Here is a 27,876-nt window from a genome sequence, read left to right on the forward strand (position 1 = left end):
CTTCAGTGAAACACTTGTCAACTGCTGATATCTCCAAATCGTGCATAAACAGATGTCATAAGAACACAGGGTTAAAGATTTTGGCTCTATAAAGCTAAATTAACCACTTTTAAAATTGAATGGGTTTAATTAAATATAATTAATTATACATATAATATTTATATATATTACAGATTCTTAAAAGTTTAAAATGAATTCATTAATTTAATGAGACAGTACATTTTTCTATTGCATATATGAAAGAGAAGCAAATACATATTTTTGCAGATTAGTCATACTACTGTCAAACATACATAAAAGCAGTGTCTTCATAAGTCAAGTTCTGTTTGCAAGTAAACTTAGGATGATGGTGCCATCACAAATATAGTCACATCATATAAATCTTTTAAGTGACTTAGATTTATTTTTAAAACTTTAACACATAATCAGCTTTTGGGTTAAACTGTATGTCACAACTTTTTATAACAGCATTTGAGTGTTATAATTAATTTGTCTATGACAGCTGGGTCAGTTTTCAAAAGGCTATATTTTATATATATTTTATATATATTTTTTATATATTATGTTAATTTTGAAAATGTCTTAGTGAGTTCTGCACAGATTTTATCCACAAAAAGCAGATAACATGGTGCATAGCATAGTCCTCTTGGTCTGACGTTATAAGTGTAAGGAAGTACAAATCATGCATTGTATACAAACAAATTGATTATCTGTAACCCTTATCAATATTACTGAGTTAGGTGCATAAATAATATATTGATTATACTGGGGCCCGGCCATTGACCATAGATAAAAATAAGCACAAACTTTCATTAGTTCACATAATTTTCATCTTTATGCACCTGTGAGACCCAAAAACATGGTTTAATTCAATCAAATAGCAATGTCCTAGCAATGCTAAATAAAAAAGAGTAATACAGTGAACATTTCTAGATCTGATTTCCCTTCTTTAGTTTTCAGAACGCATTAACTTATGGAGGGTTTACCTATGCATCTAATGGTTGAAAACATCATTGAAACTATAAATCTTTCACAAATTAGAAGCATTATTTATATTTTACTCTAATTTATTTTCATAAGAGTTATACAAACCACTCTTTACATTCCTATCTAAAAGTTGTCTCGAGATTGACCCCTATATTGTGGAACTCCTTGCTCCATATAACTATCTGTTCAGGGATACATATAATATACACTAACATTTTTTCTTATCTTAGTTCCTCTCCTCCTTTTTTCATCCCCTTCAGCCGCCTTAGCATGTAAGCCTACAAGCCCAGTGTTTTTTAGACCACGTTCATGATTTACAACAGTGCAACTCTTGGCAGGGCCCTCTACCTATTTGTCTCCCATAATTTTTACTTTACATATTAGACCCATATTTATAACACTGCAGAATCTTTAGGTGCTCTACAAATTATTGCTAATAATAATAATTTCTGGATCTTTCTGCTTAAACATAGGTGGATTAATAAAGTTTAGTTACTTTAAAGGACCAGTCAACACATTAGATTTGCATAATCAACAAATGCAAGATAACAAGACAATGCAATAGCACTTAGTCTGAACTTTAAATGAGTAGTAGATTTTTTTATAACAAATTTCAAAGTTATGTATATTTCCACTCCCCTTGTACCATGTGATAGCAATCAGCCAATCACAAATGCATATACGTATAGTCTGTGAATTCTTGCACAAGCTCAGTAGGATCTGGTGACTCAAAAATTACAAATATAAAAGACTGTGCACATTTTTTTTAATGGAAGTAAATTGGAAAGTTGTTTAACATTACATGCTGTATCTGAATCATGAAAATTTAATTTAACCTGAGTGTCCCTTTAACTAAGACAAAAAAGCAGGTATGGGTGTGGAACTTGATGTAAGAAGTAGAATACACTGGTTTGACTAAAAAGCTGATGTTCTGAATTTTTCTAATCTATATCTATGTAATAAAATGACTGCATGTTATTTTCATTTGAAGTGCTTTCCCATAAAACTGTGTGCTAACAAGATTAAACATTACACACACACACACACAAATAAATGTGTATATAGCTCACTATAGTCTTGATTATAACTACTTGGTAATTAGATTGTAACTCAAACCTAAACTGACTTTTTCTTTATTCTTTTAAGGGAGGAAGTTGAATCTTCTCTAATATTTCTCGGACTTCTGATACTAGAAAACAAACTAAAACCAGAAACCATTCCAGCATTAAGTGAGCTTAACAGTGCCCTTTTAAGGACTGCAATGATAACAGGTAAAACATTAAAAAGCTTAGAAAGAAAACTTCACAAGAATCTACTAAGGGGCTGTACTATATGAATATACATTTTAATTCCCAATGCAATAAACAAATTAATGAACTATATAAAAAAAAAAAATTGTATAAATTATTGTCTTGAGGGTTGTAATTGAGAGGACCACGGAAAGTGGGCTGAGTGTGAGAGTGAGTGGGGAAGCAGGGTGGAGAGTAAAAAGAATGTGGTTTGGTTAGAAATTCAGGATGTCTTGGTGCTCTTTTATAGACTTTGGCTATGGAGTGATTTAAGGAATGCTATAGATAATATATGGGTATTTTGCAATATGAAGATATTGTAGAGTAGTCACTTAAGTGTAATTGTTTTTTTTTTGCATTGGGAGGGGTCATGCTGGTGATCCATGTCATCCATTCACTTTATTACGGTGGGGTGGTTGCTGTTAAGGATATTGGGGGTTAAGGTTGGGTTTGATGGAAGTGGGGAAGGTTGCAATTAAGTTTAGTGGCGTTGGAGGACTAACTCATTGTGGCTGATCTGTTATTGTTCATGAACAATAGTTTAGGTTGGCTAGAAGCTGATTGGAGTTAGAAGGTGCCTCTGTAATAATTATGATTTGCGGATTCCAAGATCAATGATGATGTTGTCTTTTTTACAATACATATCATCATGCACTTCAGTTTAGAACGCTGGTTTTCAAATGTGTCCTCAGGCCTCCCTAACAGGCCAGATTTTGAGGACATCTGAACTGGAGCACAGGTGAAATAATCAGCTGATTAGTAAATGGTTATTTTACCTGCTCTCATCCAAGGTAATCCTGAAAATCTGACCTGTTAGGGAGGCCTGAGGACAGGTTTTAAAATCAGTGGTTTAGAGTGTACAGTGTAGCATTTATTTTTTTCAGTGGTTGGATTCCTCTATATCATTCCTGATAATCAAGGGTTATTTAAATGTAATAAAACCAGAAGTTATGATAGCCAAGGTGTTAAAAATGTAAGTTTGATCATTGTCTTGGAAGCTAATGTGTTACAGGAGAACAATGGAGTCTTGACAGCCTAAATAAAAGTTGTAGTCACTTTTAAAACAGATAAACTGTCAAATATACAGAACGTGTTTTGGATAACAAAAGCTTCTTCCACCAAAGCTTTACCTAAGACCCCACTCTTGATCCTATGATGTAAATTTTTTCGAACTAAGCAGTTATTTTACCCTTTGTTTATATTTGTTTATATTTATATTTGTTTATATTTATATTTGTTTATATTTATGTGAAAAAAATGTTGTCTCACCCGTCTTACACGTTTATTCTATGTCATGTTTTTGTAGGTGTTCTGTATATGTTGCTTTCTCTCTATTTTTCTTCCAGTGCATTTATGCTCTAAGCAGGCTGTTAGACAGACAAATCTTTTGCTAGACAGACTAAACTCATTTTTAACAATATATGTATTGTTCTTAAAATGTAAATGTGTACTGTGCACTATTTCATGCATATACATCTGGCTGATAATGTGTATTTCAGTATCTTGTAAAAATATTACAACAGAACATAGGAGGCCGAATTACACACACTAGGAGGCCAAATTACCACTGTTCGAGCGGATATGTCCGCTGCACATCGATAAATGCCGACAGCATACGGTCTCTGCATTTATCATTGTGAACTGCTGGAGCAATCCCGCCTGAAGATTTGCGGCCAATCGGCCGCTAGCAGGGGGTGTCAATTAACCTGATCTTATTCAATTGGGTTGATTTCTGGCGATGTCTGTCCGTGGCCTCAGAGCAGGCGGAAAGGTTTTGACCATTGCTTCATAACTTGTGTTTCCGCCTGAAGGCTCGCCAGAAACACGGGGCATCAAGCTTCGTACAGCCTCTCTTTTTTACGTCTGTATAATTAAAGGAACCATGTACAATGGTTTTCCCCTTAATGTGTTTATGATGGTTTGTTATACAAGCATCCAAATACAAAATGAATGGGAAATTGATTGTTTATGTTTATTTTTCTATATGGAACAGCTGTCTCTGCTAATTGAAACCACAACAATGAAATTGGCTGAGCTTCTAGAGAAGGTTGACATAATTAGCTTATCTCTTTATATTTACATGAAATACACCTTATCTTAGCCCTCTATATACAGTGAGAACAATGGAAAATGAATCTCTGTCACACCACCTACTGGGAGTGTGATTACTTTTAAACATTTTTGTTTACATGGATTTTCTAAAACCAGCATTGAATGGTTTAGTATAGGTTGGGATACAACAGGCAAAGACAGATTTTTTTCAAATGATAAAATAAATGTAAAGGAGCTATTTGTAAACCATTTAATACACCACAGCAGATAGAATGGATCATTGGGATACAATGTTGTTAAATATTAAAAATGTTTAATCAACAAAATATGTTTGCCCAGGGGCCCTGGTTGGTCTCAGTCTGCCCCTGGTCCCTTTAAATGTCAATATTTGCTGTATATCCTTGTATTCATTTTGGTAAACAGATATATTTTGATTATCAAATGTAACATTCAAAATACTGTATATAATATTCATTCAAAAATACATTTCCTTTATTAAAACAAACACTTGGATATTAAATTTCATATCTTAAATGTGGTTTCTTGAGATATGATTTTTATATATTAGACATTCAATTGTTTGTAAAATTTGAATGAGTTACTAAATGCCAAGGATGAACATTTGTTCCACCATTCAAATCTCACATCAAGACATTTAACCCTCCTTAATAAGCAACTCCAGTGCAGAGGACTAAAAACATGAAATTAGTCTTTCTTTGATTCCCTTGGCAACGCAGAAGAAAAGAGCCTGGACTCATTCTCCACACCATAGGAGGAAAGTGAAGGGAATTGTTTTCTATTTTAAATGTACTTGCTTCTCTTGATGTCCTTTTTTGAAAACCAAGTAGCTCGGATCATGAGTGCGTACATGCCTGGAGCACTATAGGACTGTAGTTATGCAAGAATTCTTTTAACATTGTTATTTGCATTAACACTAGACGTCAGCAGTGATTGAGCAATTTATAGTGCTGCAGATACATGCATGCTACTTCCTAGGCATGATATTCAACAAAAATACAATGAGAATAAAAAAAAAATGATAACATAATTAAATTAAAAAAATGGTTTGGCCTATCTGAATAATGAATGGAAAATGTGGGTTGCATGTTTATTTAAAGGAACAGTCTAGTCAAAATTAAAATTCATGACTCAGATAGGACATGCAATGTTAAACAGCTTTCCAATTTACTGTTATCATTAAATTTGAATCTCTTGGTATTCTTTGTTGAAAGCTAAACCTAGGTAGGCTCATATGCTAATTTCTAAGCCCTTGAAGGCCGCCTCTTATCTGTATGCATTTGACATTTTTTCACAGCTAGAGGGTGTTAGTTCATGTATGCCATATAGATAACATTGTGCTCATGCCCGTGGAGTTACTTATGAGAGGGCACTGATTGGCTAAAATGCAAGTCTGTCAAAAGAACTGAAATAAGGGGGCAGTCTGCAGAGGCTTAGATACAAGGTAATCGCAGAGGTAAAAAATATATTAATATAACTGTGTTGGTTATGCAAAAATGGGGAATTGGTAATAAAGGTATTATTTATCTTTTCAAACAATAAAAATTCTGGAGTAGACTGTCCCTTTAAGAATATATAATTCCACAATGTAATTGTTGACATATTATCCTTGAAATATTTTGGATATGTCTATTTGTCTATGATGGCATTCAAATGTTTTAGTTCACATTTCCTCAAATTGAAATATGCAAAATAACAAATTTAGCTAGAATTCCTTTATTTTTTTAAAAAAAATAAGAAACTATAATACAAATAATGAATTCTACACATTTTTACATATTAGGAGACAATCTTCAAACAGCAATAACTGTTGCAAAAAATTGTGGGATAATACAAGAACATGACAGACTTATTTTAGTGGAGGCATCTGAACCAAATGACAAATTTCCTGCGTCCATTTCATTTAAGCAGATGAAGAAGGATATGCTTGAAACTACAGTAAGACGTGTCTTAGTATTAATATTTTTTTCAGAAACCTTAAATGTAATACCTTAATGTCATTGCAAGAAAAATGTTCATGCGTATAAAAAGACATAAAAAAATATTTTTTGTATGAAAAAAAAAAGATTAAAGGTACAGTGTACTATAAATTTGTCTTCCCTTTAATGCAATTTTAAACCCCTTTCCAATTTATTTCTTTTATCAAATTAGATTCACTCTCTTTGTATCCTTTATTGAATTAGCTGCACTGCACTGCACTAGTGGGAGCTAGCTGAACACACTGTGTGAGCCAATGACAAGAGGCATATATGTGCAGTCACTGATCACCAGCTGGCTCCCAGTAGTGCATTGCTGTTCCATGTCCTACCAAGGTATACTTTTCAACAAAGGATAACAAAAGAATGAAGCAAAGTAGGTAATAGCAGTAAATTGGAAATTTGTTTAAAATTGCTCACTCTATCTGAATAATTTACGTTTAATTTTGACTTTACTGTCTCTTTAATAGTGGTGAAATATCTATATGAATATTCAATATTTAGTTAATCCTGCCCACTCTCTCCACTCACTGGCTATTCTCCATTGATAATTATAGATAGCTGATGATGTGTTCAAAATTAATTAAAGTTTGTTTCACCTATCTCTCCATTATATTGCCAGTGGGCATTCACACAATTAACATAAAGAAAGAAACTAACAAGGACCATAATCAATTCTAAAAGAAGTGCAACACTTAAAGGGATACTGTACCCATTTTTTTCTTTCATGATTCAGATAGAGCATGCAATTTAAAAACTTTCTAATTTATTCCTATTATCAATTTTTCTTTGTTCTCTTGGTATATTTATTTAAAAAAGCAGGAATGTAAACATAGGAGCCGGCCTATTTTTTGGTTCACCCTTCTGGATAGCGCTTGCTGATTGGTGGCTACATGCAGTGAGCACTACCCAGGTGCTGAACCAAAGATGGGCTGGATCCTAAGTGTACATTCCTGCTTTTTCAATTAAAGATACCAAGAAAACGAAGAAAAATTGATAATAGGAGTAAATGAGAAAGTTGCTCAAAATTGCATGCTCTATCTGAATTATGAACGGAAAAAAATTGGGTTCAGTATCCCTTTAAGAAACATGTTTGCAAAATAGCATCTGTAAATGGGTGTAATTGTTTAATATTCATATGTCTGTTTTCTTATGTTAAATTGATCTCAATGGAAACAACCAAATTTGTCTCAACAATCTGACTGTGTTGACTGTCAGGGCTGAGTGTGGGCATTTCTGGGTATTCTGGTCTAAAATTCCTATATTTAAGCTGATGAGGTTGTCTCATTTGTATTTTATTTCTGTTTAGCTTTTTGTGTACGTTTGAGTGGGCTGTTTTTTAGAGGTTTTTTCTCATTTGCTTCTTTTTGTAAGCTTTGAATGTAATTTTGTGATGCCAGTATCCTTGGCAGTAGAATCTGTTCTATGAAGATTGAATTGACGAGGTAGAAGTGGCTACTTTGGGGTAGAATTACCAAATATTGACCTTGCTAAATGCCAAGAGCTTACACTGTCAGCATTTTTACATTGCACAAGCATTTCTGGTGAAATGCTTGTGCAATGCTGCCCCCTGCTCACTTGCGGCCAATCGTCCGTTAGCAAGGGCCGTCAATCATCCCGACCGTATCGGATTGGGAGGATTTCAGTCCGCCACCTAGAAGTGATAGAGAAGTTAAAAAGCAGCGGTCTTACGACCGCTGCTTCTTAACTTACGTTTCTGGTGGACCAGAAACTATGGGGGCGTCGATGCAGCATCCACTGCTTAAAAAAATTGACCCCTTTGAATTCCAGAGAGCTGAACTCAGTGCCCTAATAGGAGGGTGGGTACAATGATTATGAATTCTACAATTTTTGACCAGCAAATTTGCAGCAGGTTTTTAGTGAGATATATTGATTTTAAGGCCCAACAACGATAATTAAAAAAAAAAAAGTCTATTATTTAGCCATGATCCTATATATTACATGCCCCAAAATTATTATTTTTATTCAGAATTTTCACGTTGATGTTATGCTTTTATTAGGTTTGTTTATTTTTCTCTCTTTACTGATGCATTTACTCTTCTGAATTGCAATGCTGAAAATGCCATTTAAAGACAAACTTCTTCACCTTTAGGGATCTCAAAGTGCCAATGAAAACTGCATAGAAGTAGAACAAACTACATATCATTTTGCCATGACGGGAAAAGCCTATCAAGTTATAGTGCAGTACTTCTACAATTTGCTTCCAAAGGTGTGTGGAGAATGCGCTAAGAGTAGCTTAGTAATACATACAAATGAATCTCAAGTAATCACACATAATTTATACTTGCAATCAAGATATGTCACATGATCTCTTACTATTGTGCTTAAAGGGACACTGAACCCAATTTTTTTCTTTTGTGATTAAGATAGAGCATGCAATTTTAAGCAACATTCTAATTTACTGCTATTATCACATTTTCTTCATTCTCTTAGTATCTTTAATTGAAAAGCAAGAATGAAAGTTTAGATGCCGGGCCATTTTTGGTGAACAACCTGGGTTGTCTTTGCTGATTGGACAGCACCAATAAACAAGTGATGCCCTAGTCCTAAACCAAAAATTGTCTGGCTCCTTAGCTTAGATGCCTTCTTTTTCAAATAAAGATAGCAAGAGAACGAAGAAAAATTGATAATAGGAGTCAATTAGAAAGTTGCTTAAAATTGCATGCTGTATCTGAATCATGAAAGAAAAAATCTGGGTTTAGTGTCCCTTTAAAACCAAAAAATGCAATTATGCATCAAATTTGTACATAATTTTAAGTAAATTGAGGTACTAGACAATAACTATTGCAAAATGTGTGTAACTCAAAGCAAGCTATGATATTATTTATTTAACACTCATGGGGAACTGGTTATTTGTTGATAAGTAATTCCATTACTTATTTTTTTTAAACTGTTTTTTTTTTTTATGGCAGTTGTTACTAAATGGATCCATATTTGCAAGGATGTCTCCTGGGCAAAAATCTAACCTAATTGAAGAATTCCAAAAAATGGAGTAAGTTGCTATTGTATTCACAGTGCTGATTATTTGTAAACTAGTTAAATGAGTCATTGTGTTCTCAAAATATACATGAACTTTAAGTTTAAGATTATCTGACACTGTGAGGCCACTTTATTAAAGGTCTTGCGGACCTGATCCGACAGTGCGGATCAGGTCCGCAAGACATCGCTGAATGCGGAGAGCAATAGCTCCCCATATTCAGCATTCCACCAGCAGACTCAGCAGGGGAGTGTCAATCAACCCGATCGTATTCGATCGGGTTGAAATCTGGCGATTCCTGTCCGCCTCATCAGAGCAGGCGGACAGGGTTATGGAGGAGCTTGATAAATCGGCCTCTAGGAGCGAGATTACATATACGGCAGGCCCGTAATTTCACCTCACACATTGGGGAATCCAATAAACCCCGCCAGCAGTTCATAAAGTGCCGTAATTCAGATAAACTAGCGTTGTCCAAAAATGTGCGTAAATACATATTTCCTGGAGTCGCCAGTGACTTACGGCACTTTAGAAACTGCCGGCACCTAAGGAAAAAAAAGTTAAATCTCCCGTAAAAGTCTAACCCGCCTCCCAAAAATAAACCCGACACGTAAAAACCCCTATATCCGCAATCCCCCATATCGCAACTAATAATAAAAGTATTAACCCCTAAACCGACAACCCCCACAACGCAATATACCTAATTAAACTATTAAATCCTAATCCGTAATTCACCCACATCGCAATCTACCTAATAAAAGTATTAACCCCTAAATCCGCCAACCTCAACATCACAAACTACCTAATAAATGTTTTAATCCCTAAACCCCCACATCACAATCTACCTAATAAATCTATTAACCCCTAAACCTCCAAACCAACACAACGCAATTAACCTAATTAAAGGGACAGTCTAGTATAAATTAAACTTTCATTTTTCAGATAGGACTTTTAATTTTAATCAACTTTCCAATTTACTTTTATCATCAAATTTGCTTTTTTCTCTTGGTATTCTTAGTTTAAACTAAACATTGGTAGGCTCATATGCTAATTTCTAAGCCTTTGAGGGCTGCCTCTTATCACAGGCTTTTTAAATCTCTTTTCAACACAAAGAGACAGAAAGTACACGTGGGCCATATAACACTGTGTTCAGGCACAGAAAGTTATTTAAGATTTAGCACAACACAATGCTAAATTTAAGTCAATAGATAATAAACAGTCACAGTCATGTGATCAGGGGGCTGGAAGAAGGTTCCTAGATACAAGGTAATCACAGAGGTGAAAAGTATATTAATATAACAGTGTTGGCTATGCAAAACTGGGGAATGGGTAATAAAGGGACAATTCTATGGTAGACTGTCCCTTTAAATTACTAAGAACCTAACCTAACAACCCCTAAATTAACCCCAATTACCTAAATTATAAAATACTAAGTTACAATTAAAATAAAAAACCTAACATTACTTTAAAATTAAAACAACTAAATTTAAATTAATCTAAAATTACAAAAAATAAAAAAGTCTAACATTACATAAAATAATAAACCAAATGATCAAAAATTAAAAAATTAAACCTAATCCCTATGAAAATAAAAAGCCCCTCTAAAATAAAAACACCCCCTAATCTAATACTAAACTACCAATAGCTAGCCTTTTGTAGGGCATTGCCCTAAATTAAACAGTTATTTTACCTTTAAAAAACTAACACCAAGATTACGAGTTTTGCGTTAGCCTTAAAAAGCAGCGTTGAGAGGTCCCAACGCTGCTTTTTACCTAACGCTGGTATTACGAGTCTGACAGGTAGAGGCTCACCGCTCACTTTTCTTCCACGACTCGAGGCTACCGCAAATCCCTTTACGTCAATTGCATATCCTATCTTTTTAATGGGATTTGCCTAACGCTGGTATTACGAGTCTTGGAAGAAGTGGGCGGTAGACCCTCTCCTGGCAAAACTTTGACCGCATTTAAAACTCAGTAGTTAAGAGTTTTATGGGCTAATGCCGGAGCATAAAACTCTTAACTAAAGTGCTCAAAAGTACACTAACACCCATAAACTACCTATTAACCCCTAAACCGAGGCCCCCCCACATCGCAAACACTATAATAACATTTTTTAACACCTAATCTGCCGGACATCGCCGCCACCTACATTATACCTATGAACCCCTAATCTGCTGCCCCTAACATCGCCGACACCTACATTATATTTATTAACCAATAATCTGCCGCCCCCAACGTCGCCGCCACCTACCTACAATTATTAACCCCTAATCTGCCGACCGGACATCGCCGCCACTTTAATAAATGTATTAACCCCTAAACCGCTGCACTCTCGCCTCGCAAACACTAGTTACATTTTATTAACCCCTGCCCTAATCTGCCGTCCCTAACATCACTACGATATTAAAGTTATTAACCCCTAAACCTAAGTCTAAACCTAACCCTAACCCCCAGTAACTTAAATATAATTTAAATTAAACAAAATACATTTAACATAATTAAATAAATTAATCCTATTTAAAACTAAATACTTACCTATAAAATAAACCCTAAGCTAGCTACACTATAACTAATAGTTACATTGTAGCTAGCTTAGGATTTATATTTATTTTACAGGCAACTTTGTGTTTATTTTAACTAGGTACAATAGTTATTAAATAGTTATTAACTATTTAATAACTACCTAGCTAAAATAAGTACAAAATTACCTGTAAAATAAATCCTAACCTAAGTTACAATTACACCTAACACTACACTATCATTAAATAAATTACCTAAACTACCTACAATTAATTACAATTAAATTCAATAAACTAAATTACGAAAAAAACAAACACAAAATTACAGAAAATAAAAAAAGAATTACAAGAATTTTAAACTAATTACACCTAATCTAATCCCCCTAATAAAATAAAAAAAAAAAAAAAAATTCCCTACCCTATACTAAATTACAAATAGCCCTTAAAAGGGCCTTTTGCGGGGCATTGAAGATCTCCCTACCTTGAGCCGTCTTCACCCAGCTGGGCACAAGTGGTCATCCGATCCGGGCAGAAGTCTTCATCCAATGGGGCAGAAGAGGACATCCAGACTGGCAGAAGTCTTCATCCTATCCGGGCAGAAGAGGACATCCGGACCGGCAGAAGCCTTCATCCAAGCGGCATCTTCTATCTTCTTCCATCCGACGAGGAGCGACTCCATCTTGAAGACATCTGGCGCAGAGAATCCTTCAAGCACGACGGACTAATGACGAATGACGGTTCCTTTAAATGACGTCATCCAAGATGGCTTCCCTCGAATGTGAGGTCAATTCTATTGGCTGATCCAATCAGCCAATCAGATTGAACTTCAATCCGATTGGCTGATTAAATCAACCAATCTGATTTTTCCTACCTTAATTCCGATTGGCTGATAGAATCCTATCAGCCAATCGGAATTCGAGGGACGCCATCTTGGATGACGTCATTTAAAGGAACCGTCATTCGTTGTTAGTCTGTCGTGCTGGAAGGATGCTCCGAGCCGGATGTCTTCAAGATGGAGTTGCTCCTCGTCGGATGGAAGAAGATAGAAGATGCCGCTTGGATGAAGCCTTCTGCCGGTCTGGATGTCCTCTTCTGCCCCATCGGATGAAGACTTCTGCCCGGATCGGATGACCACTTGTGCCCGGCTGGGTGAAGACGACTCAAGGTAGGGAGATCTTCAATGGGGTAGTGTTAGGTTTTTTTAAGGGGGGATTGGGTGGGTTTTAGAGTAGGGGTGTGTGGGTGGTGGGTTTTAATTTTGGGGGGGTATTGTATTTTTCTTTTACATGTAAAAGAGCTGATTACTTTGGGGCAATGCCCCACAAAAGGCCCATTTCAGGGCTATTTGTAATTTAGTATAGGGTAGGGAAATTTTATTATTTTGTGGGGCCTTTTTATTTTATTAGGTGGATTAGATTAGGTGTAATTAGTTTAAAATTCTTGTAATTCTTTTTTTATTTTCTCTAATTTAGTGGTTTTTTTCATAATTTAGTTTATTGAATTTAATTGTAATTTATTTAAGGTAGTTTAGGTAATTGATTTAATGATAGTGTAGTGTTAGGTGTAATTGTAACTTAGGTTAGGATTTATTTTACAGGTAATTTTGTACTTATGTTAGCTAGGAAGTTATTAAATAGTTAATAACTATTTAATAACTATTGTACCTAGTTAAAATAAATACAAAGTTGCCTGTAAAATAAAAATAAATCATAAGCTAGCTACAATGTAACTATTAGTTATATTGTAGCTATCTTATTGTTTATTTTATAGGTAAGTATTTAGTTTTCAATAGGAATAATTTATTTAATTGTAGTTATTTTATTTAGATGTATTTAAATTATATTTAAGTTAGGGGGTGTTAGGGTTAGGGTTAGACTTAGGTTTAGGGGTTAATAACTTTATTATAGTGGCGGCGACGTTGGCGGCGGCAGATTAGGGTTTAATTAATTTAATATAGTTGCGGCGACGTTGGGGGGGGCAGATTAGGGGTTAATAAATATAATGTAGGTGTCAGCGATGTTGGGGGCAGCAGATTAGGGGTTTATAACTATAATGTAGGCGGCGGTGTCCGGAGCGGCAGATTAGGGGTTAATAGTATAATGCAGGTGGTGACGATGTCAGGGGTGGTGTTTAGACTCGGGGTTCATGTTAGGGTGTTAGGTGCAGACATATTTTTTATTTCCCCATAAGAAACAATGGGGCTGCGTTAGAAGCTGGACGCTGCTTTTTTGCAGGTGTTAGGTTTTTTCAGCCAGCTCAGCCCCATTGTTTCCTATGGGGAAATCGTGCACGAGCACGTTTAGCCAGCTTACCGCTACCGTAAGCAACGCTGGTATTGAGGTGAGATGTGGAGCTAAATTCTGCTCACCTTTTTGCGGCTAACCCCAGGTTTAAAAAACCTGTAATACCAGAGTTGGCTTAAGGTAGCCTTGTTAGAAACGCACCCCTCTTAACGCCAAACTCGTAATCTCCCCCAAAATAAAAAACCTAACACTAAAAAATCCAAAACTACCCATTGCCCCAAAAGGAGCATTTGTATGGGCATTGTCCTTAAAAGGGCATTCATCTATTTTACCGCCCATTAAATCCCTAATCTAAAAAATAAAAATAATTTTTTAAAAAAGGCTGTCTAACCGCTAGATAGGTACTCACAGTTCCTGAAGTCCAGCGGTGAAGTCTTCTTCCAAGCGGCGACATCTTCTTCCATTGTGGCAACCTTTTCTATCTTCAATCCGGCGACCGAGGAACTGAAGACTGGTTACCGCGAAGCCAAGGAACGTAGAGGATCCTCTTTATACGATCACCGCCTTACAATGAATATTATATGCAAGCTACGCATTTAAATATGGATTCCCTTGAGTTCCTATTGGCTGATTTGAATCTTCAAATTCAAATCAGCCAATCGGATGAGAGCTACTGAAATCCTATTGGCTGATTTGCACAGTGTACGGCGGTGATCGTACAAAGAGGATCTTGCATGCTCCTTGGCTCCACAGTCGCCGGTCTTCTGTTCCTCGGTCGCCTGTTTTCAGTTCCGCAGTCCTGGATGAAGATAGAAGAGGTGGTATTCTCATTTTTTTTTTTACTCTGGTAGGGGAGGAGCCTGCAGTTTACCTGCTGGCCGGCGTGGTGAGAGGACGCCGTTTGCATCAGATCCCCACTCTCCGCCACTTACCTAGGATGCTTGCCTTGGTTTTGAGTGTGGTGCTCTGCGGGATTGTGACCCGCGCGGGAGATATAGTCTACCGAGCCTGTGGCAGCGACTGCATGAGAGCAGCAGAGGCACACGGAGATCGTTTGGCAGCTAACCTGTTCACTTTCCTGATCGCTCCCTGGTGAGCGGTAAAGTCAGAGCCGGAATATTCAGTAACAGGTTGGTTGGCTGCGTGGGTGCTCCCTGGAGAGCCACAGAGTGAGTCGGGGAACCTGAAGTAACAATCCGACATTGAGCTTGCCTGGTGATCAGCAGAGCTATTTAGAGATCCCGCTGCAGCAAACAGGCTGCAGCCTTAGCGCTCCCTGCAGAGTAGCTGAGCCATTGGAATTTGTTGTATAGGTAAGATGCCCTGTTTGGGTCTCTTTCTTTAAAAAGTACTGTTATAAGGAGCCTTGTTGGAGGCTGGGCGTCTGCCAGTTATTTTGGTGCTCCGTGGTGATAAATCAACTTGCTTGCCGTGAGCTGAATTAATAGCTGTCAGAGGAGGCAATAGATGTTCGGAGCAATACTTAGCAAAAATAGGCATTTGCCAAGCTTGGAATAATTGTGGCGCTGTCTCTATGCGTTCTTTCCTTGGAACCTGGCCTTAGAATTGGAGATACGCTTAATGGAGTAAAAATAGCAGCAGAAGACGGCGCTAAGCAGACTCTTACTACAAGGCTCCAGGCTGCTGATATGAGGCTGGGGCCGCCACCGGATCTCTGATGCACAATACTTCCCAAGGGGCAGCTTTGTTCAGTGCTACTATATAAGCAGTTGCTGGTTAATCCTGAGAGATTTTTGTCTAATTCCTTCTATACAGAGATGCTACATGGTCTTTGGAGCTGATGAGAAAGGAGCCCCATTATTTCCTACTATATAAATTTTTCTCTCTGGCATAGCCCCTGTAAGAAGCGCCAGCTGTCTGGGGGTGCTGACAGGTGAACATTTAGCTCCAGTTGCCGGTGAAAAGCTGCAGACGCTGTATGTTAAAGGTCTGGTTGGGGGCTAGTTTATATGGAGGTCTCTTAAAGTCTCACACTGTTAAGAAGTGCTTGGACTTACCTGTTTAAAACTTGCTGTGTTTTATTTACTTTCTATTTTTTTTTTTTTTTTTTTCTTGGGGCTGGTAGCTTAGCTCCTTAAGATATGAAGTTGTTATTATAGCTACCTCATTGCTCATTCTCCTTATGTCTTGGATGCATCTCATGTTGTTGTTAGTATTGTAAGCCTGAATAATATAGACAACACTAGTTTATGTTTGTTACTGGTAAAAATCCCAGCTAATTTATATATAGAGAAGGTTGCGAAGAAGACTAGTTGGTCCCCTAAAATCTCTGTCTAAATATCCACAATCTAATTCCTAGTTATTTTAGATTTTGAGAATTCTACTTCAGGCCGTTAAGAGTAAGAACAGCTTGAGACTAGGGTTGAGCTAGTCTTAGCCCTTAAGTTATTGTCAGGGTAGGTCTCTCAGTATTTCAGTAAGGGCTGTGTGGCCTTTTGTGAGAGGCTATTAAATTGTGACTACCTTTTTATTTGGTGTATTTTCTCTCAAGAGCACGGGGTGTTGGTTGGAGATCATGGTTGATTTCTTGTTTCTATGGTGACTCTATTCACGTGGCCTAATTCACGTTATTTGTTTTTTTTTGCACTAGTGCACTTTTTTATTTTTGTTGTGTTTCTTTCTCTCTTTCTCCCTTTTCACCAATTGTATGCCCCGCGGGACATACTCTTAATACTATTGTAAGTTTCACTATTACTATTAATTGGACCGATCTATTTTTTTTCTTCTCCACACTAACTCACTCACGTTTTTTTTTCACGAATCTATGGATAAGTTCCTATCACAAGGGAAATCCTTGTCTCCTAAAATGCCAAGTAGAGTCAAAGATAGAAGAGCAAAGACGCTTGAATCTAGTATAGATACTCTGGCAGAGTCAAGTACCAATATGGTGGATACACAGGCTTTAATTGCCCATCTATCAGATTTATTTTCACCCCAATTTGAGGTAATTAAAAAGGAGTTGGGATCTATCTCCCTGGAAGTTACTGCTCTATCGTCTGTAGTTAGACAGTTCTCCAATAGAATACTAGAAGCAGAGAATAGGATTTCAGACTTGGAGGACCAAGTCACTGCTCAAGGGAATACAATTATGCAGCAGGATGCTAAAATTAATACTTTACAGGGTCGTCTAGGAAGAATGGGCAAGGAGGAATAACATCCGGATTGTGGGTCTCCCAGAAACTCCGGAATTTGATGATTTATTAAAATTTACTTCTTTACTACTCCCGCAGAGACTGGGAGTTCCAGAGTCGATGTTACCTATTGCAATAGAGAGAGCTCATAGAGTTGGTCTAAAGAAAACCCCAGAGTCCGGTCAGGGCAGAAACAGAATGTGTATATGCAAGGTATTAAACGTTCAGGATAAGTTAGAAATATTGAAACTATTTAAAAATCTGAAAGAGCCCTTAATAATTGGTAGTAGCAAGGTCCTCTTGTTTCAGGACTTTTCAGTTGAAACCTCCCAGAGAAGACGTATGATGGCCCCTTTTTGTACTCAAATTATTAACAAAGGTATTCAGGCCGGAATGATATATCCTGCCAAAATAGTAGTTGAGTTCAAGGGTTCCTGTCTGGTCTTCTCTGAGGTAGGTGAAGTGAAAGAATTTTTGAAAGATAAATGAGGTTCTTGGTTAGTCCTCATATAAGAACGAAACCTCTTTTTTCATTATAATGGAGTTTTTTCAAGTATTTTATGTCGATGCTGAATATCTTCTCTTTCTTTTATTTTTTTTTTTTCAGGTATTTTATGAAAATGCTGGTATGCTTTGTTTTTTATGTTGGATTAAGGTTGCCTCTCCCATCTCCTATTCTTTTTTCTCTTTTTTTTTTTTCTTCCTTTCTCTCCTCTCTCCCCCACCTTCCTCTCTTCCTTCAGGTCCAGGGGGTCATTAGTTATTTTTAGTGTATGAAGCTCAAACTAGTATCGTGGAATGTGGGTGGGGTCTCTTCACCCATTAAACGTAAGATGATTATTAAATTTCTTGCTAGAAGTAAACAAGATATCGCACTTTTGCAGGAGACTCACCTTGAAGAAATGGAAGCCAAGAAATTACAGATAAAATGGGTAGGAGAAGTGATTTCTTCTCCGGCTAGAGGTAGGAAATGTGGGGTGGCGATGCTTATTAATAAATCCTTAGACTATAAGATTATTCAGACTGAAATCGACCCTGAGGCTAGATTTATTATTCTTCATAAATGTATAGATAATGGCAAAATTACATTGCGCAATATTTATTGTCCTAATAAATTTAATCGGGTCTTTTGGAACTTGATTAAAATTAAGCTGTTTCCGTACATTAAAGAGAATTTGGTCATTGGCGGGGACTTTAATATGACCTTATATCCAGAATTGGACAGGTTGGCAGGTAGAAATTTACGGGAGAATAGTAGAAGTTCTAAGTATTTTCTAAACTTCTGCCAGAAATTACAGGTTTGTGACATATGGCGGAGACAGAATCCAGATCTGCAGAGTTTTACCTGTGAATCTAAAGCCCATAGAACATTCTCACGTATAGATTTATTCCTAGTTGCAGAGTTACTTTCGTTGGGCAAACCGGAGACAGGGATCGGAGAGATCGCAATTGCAGACCATGCCATAATTTCTCTTGTGTTGCATTCTCAGGATAGAACTCAAAGTAAATTCCCCAGATTCTTTTACCCGCGGTACCTATATAGTGATCCTAGATTTTTGTCCTGGTTAGATCATAGGTGGGAGGAATATACTAGGCTCAATGTTTCATACTCACATAAAATAGAAGTTTTTTGGGAAGCTGGCAAAGCCGTACTAAGGGGTGATATTAAGAGCTTCTTGGATGTAAGATATAAGAAATCCCGAGCCAGGGATAGGCAATTGTCTAATAAAGTACGAAATGCTTTTAAGAAATTTTGTGGTGATCGTTCTAGAGAAAACTGGTCCACATATTCAAATAGTAAGAAGGAGAGAGATGTATTTTTAATGCAGAAACATCAGGAGGAGGAGTTAAAAATTAACCTACGGTTTAGGGGCTTTCATGGGTCCTCAGCTAAAAATCTGGCAAGATTGGTTAAAGCTAGGGACAAGAAGAACTTGATCCCCATGATCCAATACAGGGGCAGACGTACCTCTGAGGTAGATGAGATTTTGGGAATTTTTCTAGAATTTTACCAGCAATTATATGTTGAAGGGGAGTTTAATGAAGAAAATCATATGAACTTTTGGTCACAGATTATTGTCCCTAAAATTTCAACTGAAGATCTCGAATTGCTGAATGCGCCTATTTCGGTTGAGGAGATAAGCAAGGCTATAGACCAGGCAAAACTTAATAAAGCAGCTGGGCCTGATGGTCTACCAGCGGAGTTCTATAAAAGCTTATCTAGGCAAGTTATACCTATTTTAGGAAACTTATACAATAGTTATTTTTTAAATAGTAGTAATATTTCAGCATTCTTTTCAGCAGCCAATATTTCTCTGATCCTGAAAAAAGGGAAAAACCCGGAAGATCCTACATCGTATAGGCCTATTTCCGTCCTTAATACGGATTATAAAATTCTTGCCTCTATTATTTCCCATAGACTAGTCCAGTGTTTAGATAAACTGATTCTTCCAGATCAGGCTGGCTTTATGCCATCCCGGAGTTCTGCTAAAAATATAAGGAAACTTATAACGTTAGTTGATTTTATATGGAATACAGATCAGTGTAAGAAGAGGAAGGAGTTTAAGGATATTGCGGTCCTTACCCTAGATGCAGTCAAAGCGTTTGACTGCATCTCTTGGAGACATATGTTTACCACTCTATCTAAATTTGGCTTTTCGGGTAATTTTTTCAATTTTGTACAAAAGATTTACCAGAAACCTGTCTCTTATTTGCTGGTCAATGGTATGATCTCTCCTAAGATCCTTCTACACAGAGGAACAAGGCAAGGTTGCCCACTCTCACCCCTGCTCTTTGATATAGTTTTGGAACCCTTAGCTATTAAACTTCGTGACATTTTACCGGGGATTCCTTTGGGAGACCAAAATTTGAAAATGTTGCTATATGCAGATGACATTCTTTTATTATTGAATAAAACGGCTGTCACTATCCCGGAAGTGATTCATTCAATTAACCTATTTAGTTCATTTGCGGGCTACAAGATTAATATGCAGAAGAGTGAATTGATGTGGCTTGGCCAGCAGCGTCCACAATCTTTCAGGAGGTGAAGGCCGTGAAGTATCTGGGATTAGAAATTAACAGTAATCCTAAAATGTGGTATCAGGCAAATTTCGGTTGGCTCTTTCAGAAAATACTAGATGATCTAAAGATTTGGGCTTCATTTCCTTTATCGTTATCGGCTTCAATTAATCTGATCAAAACTATAATCTTTCCAAAAATATTGTATCATCTACAAAATCTCCCACTTTTGATTGTAAATAAAGATCTCGAGAAGCTGTCTCTGGGTTTTCAAAGTTTATTTGGAAATCTAAAAAACCTCAACTCTCGTTAAATAGGCTTTCTCAGAAATATGTGGAGGCTGGGTTAGCTTTACCCTGTCTTAGATTTTATAATTATGCATCTTTATGTAAAATGGCAATTGACTGGATTTCTCAGACTAATTTGGTCACTACTCTGGATAGTGAAGCTTACATGATTAAACCGTGGTCCTTGAAAGCTCTATTGCATTGTACCCCTTGCTCTCTACCAGCAGGGGTGTCTTCACTTCTGTCTTTTAGGAATATAATTGTGGCATGGCATAGGTTTTGTAAACTGTTAAAAATTGATCCTTCCCTTTCTGAATTTTTACCCATTAAGGGGAATCCATTATTTCCTCCTGGTGTTGACCAGAAGTGTTTTTATGATTGGCAGGTGAAAGGTTTAGAATATGTACATCAACTGCTTAATGATGAGCTACAGATACTTTCTTGGGAGTCCATTAAGGAGCAGTATTCTCTTCCCTGGTCAAATCGTTTTGCTTATTTTCAGATCCGGCATTTTGTTAGATCGCAAAATTGGTGCCCTGATAGGTGTGGTAACTGGTCGGAGGTTAAGATGTGTATTAAAAAATGTATTGTTGGTGATGCATCTATCTCATTAATCTATGATATTATGTTGACCAAACAAGGGGTGCTAGATGAAGATAGATTAATTAGATTTTGGTTCCCCTATATTCCTTCAATAGATTGCGGGAAAATATGTAAAAGCCTCTCGTTAGTGGCAAGTTCCCCTGTTCCAGTGAGCTGGAAAGAATCTCACCTGAAATTACTAAATAATTGTTATTTTTCTCCGGCTATATTTTCTAAATTTTTCCCCAACAAAGTGTTTAAATGTGAGCATTGTCTATACATTTGTGCAGATCTCCGCCATATGTTATGGTCCTGTCCTAAAATTTCTCAATTATGGGCGAAAGTCCAATTTTGGTATAATAGAGTCTTTGAAAGCTCCATCCTCTTTTCTTTTGAGAACATTGTGTTACTCTTTCCAGTAATAGGTGGGAGTGTTAAAATGCGCATTTTAAATACCATTTTATTAATAGTGAGGTTCAACATCTTTAAAAAATGGATAGCAAAGAGCCCCCCGAGCCTGTCACTTGTTTTAAGAGACATTCAAGCTCAGATTATTTTTGAATCTTTCCATTTGTCGCAAGTATCTGAAAGAAAAATTAAGGAATTCTTGGTTGGATGGGCACCGGTTATTAAGTTATATCCAATCTCCCTTCAAAGGCAGATTTTAAAACCGTTTGTGGCCTCAATTAGTTTTGCGGAACTAGTAATTCTTTAGGTTTTTCCTGATACTTGGATTACCAATGAAGCGGAGATAGACTAGTCGCCTTTAAAAATTGATCCCCAGGTAATATGATGGCATATAGTGAGTCTGGAGGTAGGAGGGGGGGGGGTTCTTATGGGCTTTTTTTTTTTTTTTTTTTCTTCCCAGAGGGGTTGTTAGTTATTTGAAAATTAGCCATCTTAGCTGAATTGCATTTGTGAAATAGATAGGGGCAATGCTGACCTGAAATTTTGGATATATATGTTTCTTTGTTTTTTGTTTTTCGGATATGCATTTATCCTGCATGACTCAGAAATTGTTATTTATGTGTTATTATCATTTTTTGTTAAATGGCTAAGACTAATAAAGATAATTAAAAAAAAAAGAAGATAGAATAGGTCGCCGCGATGGAAGAAGATGTCGGACCGCCGGACTTCAGGAACCGTGAGTACCTATCTGGGGGTTAGACTTAGGCTTTTTTTTTTTTTTTAAGATTAGGGATGTAATGGGCAGGTAAAGAGCCTAATGCCTTTTTAAGGGCAGTAAAAGACCTGAATGTCCTTTTAAGAGCAATGCCCATACAAATGCCCCTTTAGGGGCAATTGGTAGATTAGGATTTTTTTGTGTAAGTTTTTATTTTTTATTTTGGGGGGTTTGGGGGGTGTGGGTTTTACTGTTACGGATAACTTAGTTTTTTTAAAGGTAAAAGAGCTGTTTAACTAAAGGCAATGCCCTACAAAAGGCCCTTTTAAGGGCTATTGGTATCTTAGTATTAGATTAGGGGGTGTTTTTATTTTGAGGGGGCTTTTTATTTTCATAGGGATTAGGTTTAATTTTTTTATTTTTGATAATTTGGTTTATTATTTTATATAATGTTAGACTTTTTTATTTTTGCAATTAGATTAAATTAAACTTAGTTTTTTTTTTTAAAGTAATGTTAGTTTTTTTATTTTAATTGTAACATAGTATTTTTTAATTTAGATAATTGGGGTTAATTTAGGGAGTGTTAGGTTAGGGGGGTTTGGAATTAAATTAGTTATTTGCGTTGTGGGGGGTTGGCGGTTTAGGAGTTAATAGATTTATTAGGTTTATTGCGATGTGGGGGTTTGGTGGTTTAGGGGTTAATAAGTTAATTAGTTACTTTGCAATGTGGGGGTTTGGCGGTTTAGGGGTTAATACATTTATTAGGTAGTTTGCGATGTAGGTGAATGGCGGATTAGGGGTTAATAGTTTAATTAGGCATACTGCGATGTGGGGGTTCAGCGAATTAGGGGTTAATATAGTTTATTAGTTATTGCGGTGGGGGATTGCGGTTGACAGGTAAATAGATATTGCGCATGCGTTAGGTGTTAGTTTATATTTTCAGGGCGTTAGAAGAGTTACAGAGCTCACATTTTCATCATAAGGCTTGCTGCACCTGCCTATGTGTGGCAAGGTGAAAATGGAGTAAAATTTCTCCGGTTTCGCCACGTAAGTCCTTGTGCTGAATATGTAATATCAACTTGCGACGCGGTTCTATTTTAGCTTACGGTAGTAAAATTAGCGGGCGACGGGTGAAATATACGCGCCACAGTTATATGCGGCACCGTATATGTGATAGCAAACCTGGACTAAACACTGGCGTTGCCGGCTTTTGCGGGTGTCCCCGCATATGTAATCTCGCCCTAAATTTGGACCTCTATCCCTCTTCCACTAACAAACACAAATTTAGGGGAATTTCTAATCTAACTTTTTCATCCAATCATAAGAGTCTATGGCAGTTTTAATGAAATATTCAGGTTGATGGTGTGAACTTACATCAAGTGATATTTTTTTAATTTTGGAGGAGGTAAGCATGTGTATACTATTTAGAAAGCCATAATACATAGGTACTCAATATAAAATAATTTGATGTACATGTTTACAAGTCCACACAGTAGTGTTTGCATCAGTTTTCCAAACCTAAGCGCTTCGTTTCACCATGATACTTGATTACTCTAAAAAATATCATAGAGTGTAAATGATTGCAAAATCTTGGAATTGAGATACAGTTAAGAATATTTGGTTCCAATGGGTTAGTTCTGCACAAATATACATTTCCTGTTATTTTCAATATCTGTTTAAACAGCTTTAACCTAAGCTTGCTCATGCATAAATATTTAATATGTTTAATTTCAGCTCCTTTAATGCATAATATTGCCCCTTTATGTGTTTTATGCTTAAGTATTAACCAAATTTTAAAAAGTTAATAATATTAAAGGGTTTCAAAGTACCAAGGCCATCAAACTATCTTCTAGTTGACTTACATCAAGGCGAGAGATGAGGCTTGCATTTTTCATACAGGCATTTGAAAAATAAAAAATTGTAACTTTGAATACTGGTTGACAAATGAGTGTGGCCTCTTTATACTAGACCACTATAATATGTCTAAAGTTCAGTCTTCCACATGTGTTTCTTGCCCCCATTGATTCCTATGCCATTTGCCTTTAGAAAGGTAATTAACATATATTACTGTCCAAGGAGGTGTTATAAACTTGGACACATTTTGTTAAAGAATGATACATTTGAAAGTTGCAAGTTGTTTGTCGCATGATGCAATTTTCACATGAAAAACAGCTTCTATAGATTCATGAACTGATATCTCATGTGTTGCACAAGTTTCTATACCTTTTAATAGTCAGTTTTGCATGTACTTTCATATAACATCCTGACTGACGGTCAATAAATGGTGGCCTTAGTGCCAGGCCTTGACCTTTAATTGATTAAGGGGTTGATCACACGGAATCCCAAATTCAAGTATTGCATAAATTCTGTGGCTCCCCCTCATTCCTTCAAAGAATTCAATTAGATTCATACCCTACATTCTGGAGACACTCTTTTTTTAATATGAATATTTTTTTTATATATAACATTTATTTAAATTTTTAAATTTTTTGTTTATTTGTTATTTAGGGGGTGGGAATTCTTTCATGAAAAAATACAACAGTATCTGTTGTTACATTTGACACTTTTTCTTTTGTTAGGTTAATTGCAGACATATTTTTGTCTGATCTGGTACACCTTTATCACTATTTCAATGATGACATTTTGTACAATGAGATCATTTTTATATTTGTATATATCGCTGTATTGACAATTGTATTACATGTTTTTTTCTGCTATGTGGATTGCAGACATATTTTTGCCTAATTGTGTTCATTTTTATCATGTCAATGATGAATTTATGTACAATGAGATTATTCATACATACTGTTGTATATAAATAAATATTTTTTAAAAAAAAGAAGACTGGTTGACAAATGAGTGGATTGGTGTCACCTCTTTATACTAAACCACTATAATATGTCTAATGTTCACTCTTCCACATGTGTTTCTGGCCCCTATTGATTCCTATGTCATTTCCATTTAGAATGGTATTAAACATCTATTACTGTCCAAGGAGGTGTTACAAACCTGGACACATTTGATTAAAGAATGATACATTTGAAAGTTGCAAGATGTTTGTCACATGATGCCATTTTCACATGAAAAACAGCTTCTATAGATTCATGAACTGATATATCATATGTTGCACTAGTTTCTATACCTGTCAGTTTTGTAATTTGATATAACATCCTGACCTTTAATTGATAAAGGGTTTGATCACAATCCTTTAGAAAATCTAGAATTATCCTATATAATAAATGGCCAAATATGTTTGTCAGATGCAGTCATGCGCAGTAGAGACTGCACGTGACAAACATACCTGGCAGTTTGGATCCTGACACTCAGCACTCAGCACAGAGCAAGGCTGAAGCGGAGTGTCAGGGAGCGTGGCCGATGGGGCGTGACCGGGCGTCGTGATAGGCGTGGCCGGCGGATGTCGCCTGCGAGGGGCGTGGCCGGGCGGAGTGCCGCGATGGGGGTGTGGTCAGAGAGGCAAAGGCTGTCAATTAAGACAGAGCCAGAGAGGGAGCTGGGGAGGGGGGGAGAAGGGCCAAAGAGGGAGGGAGAAGGGCCAAAGATTGGGGGGAGAAGGGCCAAAGAGGGGGGGAGAAGGGCCAAAGAGGGGGGGGAGAAGGGCCAAAGAGGAGGGGGGGAGCCAAAGGGGGGGAAGAGAGAGCCAAAGGGTGGGGAGAGAGCCAAAGGGGGGGGAGAGAGCGAGCCAAAGAGGGGAGAGAACCAAAGAGGGGGGGGGAGAGCCAAAGAGGGGGGAGAGAGAGCCAAAGAGGGGGGGAGAGAGCCAAAGGGGGGGAGAGAGCCAAAGGGGGGAGAGAGAGCCAAAAAGGGGGAGAGAGCCAAAGGGGGGGGAGAGAGAGAGCCAAAGGGTGGGGAGAGAGCCAAAGGGGTGGGAGAGAGTGAGCCAAAATGGAAAGAGAGCCAAAGAGGAGAGAGAGCCAAAGAGGAGAGAGAGCAAAAGATTAGGGGTATTTTTACATTTATCCTGCATGACTCAGAAATTGTTATTTATGTGTTATTATCATTTTTTTGTTAAATGGCTAAGACTAATAAAGATAATTAAAAAAAAAAAGAAGATAGAAGAGGTCGCCGCGATGGAAGAAGATGTCGGACCGCCGGACTTCAGGAACCGTGAGTACCTATCTGGGGGTTAGACTTAGGCTTTTTTTTTTTTTTTAAGATTAGGGATGTAATGGGCAGGTAAAGAGCCTAATGCCTTTTTAAGGGCAGTAAAAGACCTGAATGTCCTTTTAAGAGCAATGCCCATACAAATGCCCCTTTAGGGGCAATTGGTAGATTAGGATTTTTTTGTGTAAGTTTTTATTTTTTATTTTGGGGGGTTTGGGGGGTGTGGGTTTTACTGTTACGGATAACTTAGTTTTTTTAAAGGTAAAAGAGCTGTTTAACTAAAGGCAATGCCCTACAAAAGGCCCTTTTAAGGGCTATTGGTATCTTAGTATTAGATTAGGGGGTGTTTTTATTTTGAGGGGGCTTTTTATTTTCATAGGGATTAGGTTTAATTTTTTATTTTTGATAATTTGGTTTATTATTTTATATAATGTTAGACTTTTTTATTTTTGCAATTTTAGATTAAATTAAACTTAGTTTTTTTTTTTTAAAGTAATGTTAGGTTTTTTATTTTAATTGTAACATAGTATTTTTTAATTTAGATAATTGGGGTTAATTTAGGGAGTGTTAGGTTAGGGGGGTTTGGAATTAAATTAGTTATTTGCGTTGTGGGGGGTTGGCGGTTTAGGAGTTAATAGATTTATTAGGTTTATTGCGATGTGGGGGTTTGGTGGTTTAGGGGTTAATAAGTTAATTAGTTACTTTGCAATGTGGGGGTTTGGCGGTTTAGGGGTTAATACATTTATTAGGTAGTTTGCAATGTAGGTGAATGGCGGATTAGGGGTTAATAGTTTAATTAGGCATACTGCGATGTGGGGGTTCAGCAAATTAGGGGTTAATATAGTTTATTAGTTATTGCGGTGGGGGATTGCGGTTGACAGGTAAATAGATATTGCGCATGCGTTAGGTGTTAGTTTATATTTTCAGGGCGTTAGAAGAGTTACAGAGCTCACATTTTCATCATAAGGCTTGCTGCACCTGCCTATGTGTGGCAAGGTGAAAATGGAGTAAAATTTCTCCGGTTTCGCCACGTAAGTCCTTGTGCTGAATATGTAATATCAACTTGCGACGCGGTTCTATTTTAGCTTACGGTAGTAAAATTAGCGGGCGACGGGTGAAATATACGCGCCACAGTTATATGCGGCACCGTATATGTGATAGCAAACCTGGACTAAACACTGGCGTTGCCGGCTTTTGCGGGTGTCCCCGCATATGTAATCTCGCCCTAAATTTGGACCTCTATCCCTCTTCCACTAACAAACACAAATTTAGGGGAATTTCTAATCTAACTTTTTCATCCAATCATAAGAGTCTATGGCAGTTTTAATGAAATATTCAGGTTGATGGTGTGAACTTACATCAAGTGATATTTTTTTAATTTTGGAGGAGGTAAGCATGTGTATACTATTTAGAAAGCCATAATACATAGGTACTCAATATAAAATAATTTGATGTACATGTTTACAAGTCCACACAGTAGTGTTTGCATCAGTTTTCCAAACCTAAGCGCTTCG

The 27,876-nt window shown here is 36.9% G+C and overlaps 1 protein-coding gene across 1 annotated transcript in view; it reads left to right on the top strand.

The window, feature by feature from the left end:
* Nucleotides 1-27,876, top strand: part of LOC128657506 (probable cation-transporting ATPase 13A4) — a 118,575-nt gene that overhangs the window by 62,630 nt on the left and 28,069 nt on the right. Inside the window, exons 18-21 of the mRNA XM_053711873.1 lie at nucleotides 2,134-2,258; nucleotides 6,130-6,293; nucleotides 8,436-8,552; nucleotides 9,256-9,335. Coding sequence (XP_053567848.1) covers nucleotides 2,134-2,258; nucleotides 6,130-6,293; nucleotides 8,436-8,552; nucleotides 9,256-9,335 — 486 coding nt within the window. The remainder of the gene's footprint in view (nucleotides 1-2,133; nucleotides 2,259-6,129; nucleotides 6,294-8,435; nucleotides 8,553-9,255; nucleotides 9,336-27,876) is intronic.

The sequence above is a fragment of the Bombina bombina genome, chromosome 4, assembly GCF_027579735.1.
Source record: "Bombina bombina isolate aBomBom1 chromosome 4, aBomBom1.pri, whole genome shotgun sequence".
Taxonomy (NCBI): domain Eukaryota; kingdom Metazoa; phylum Chordata; class Amphibia; order Anura; family Bombinatoridae; genus Bombina; species Bombina bombina.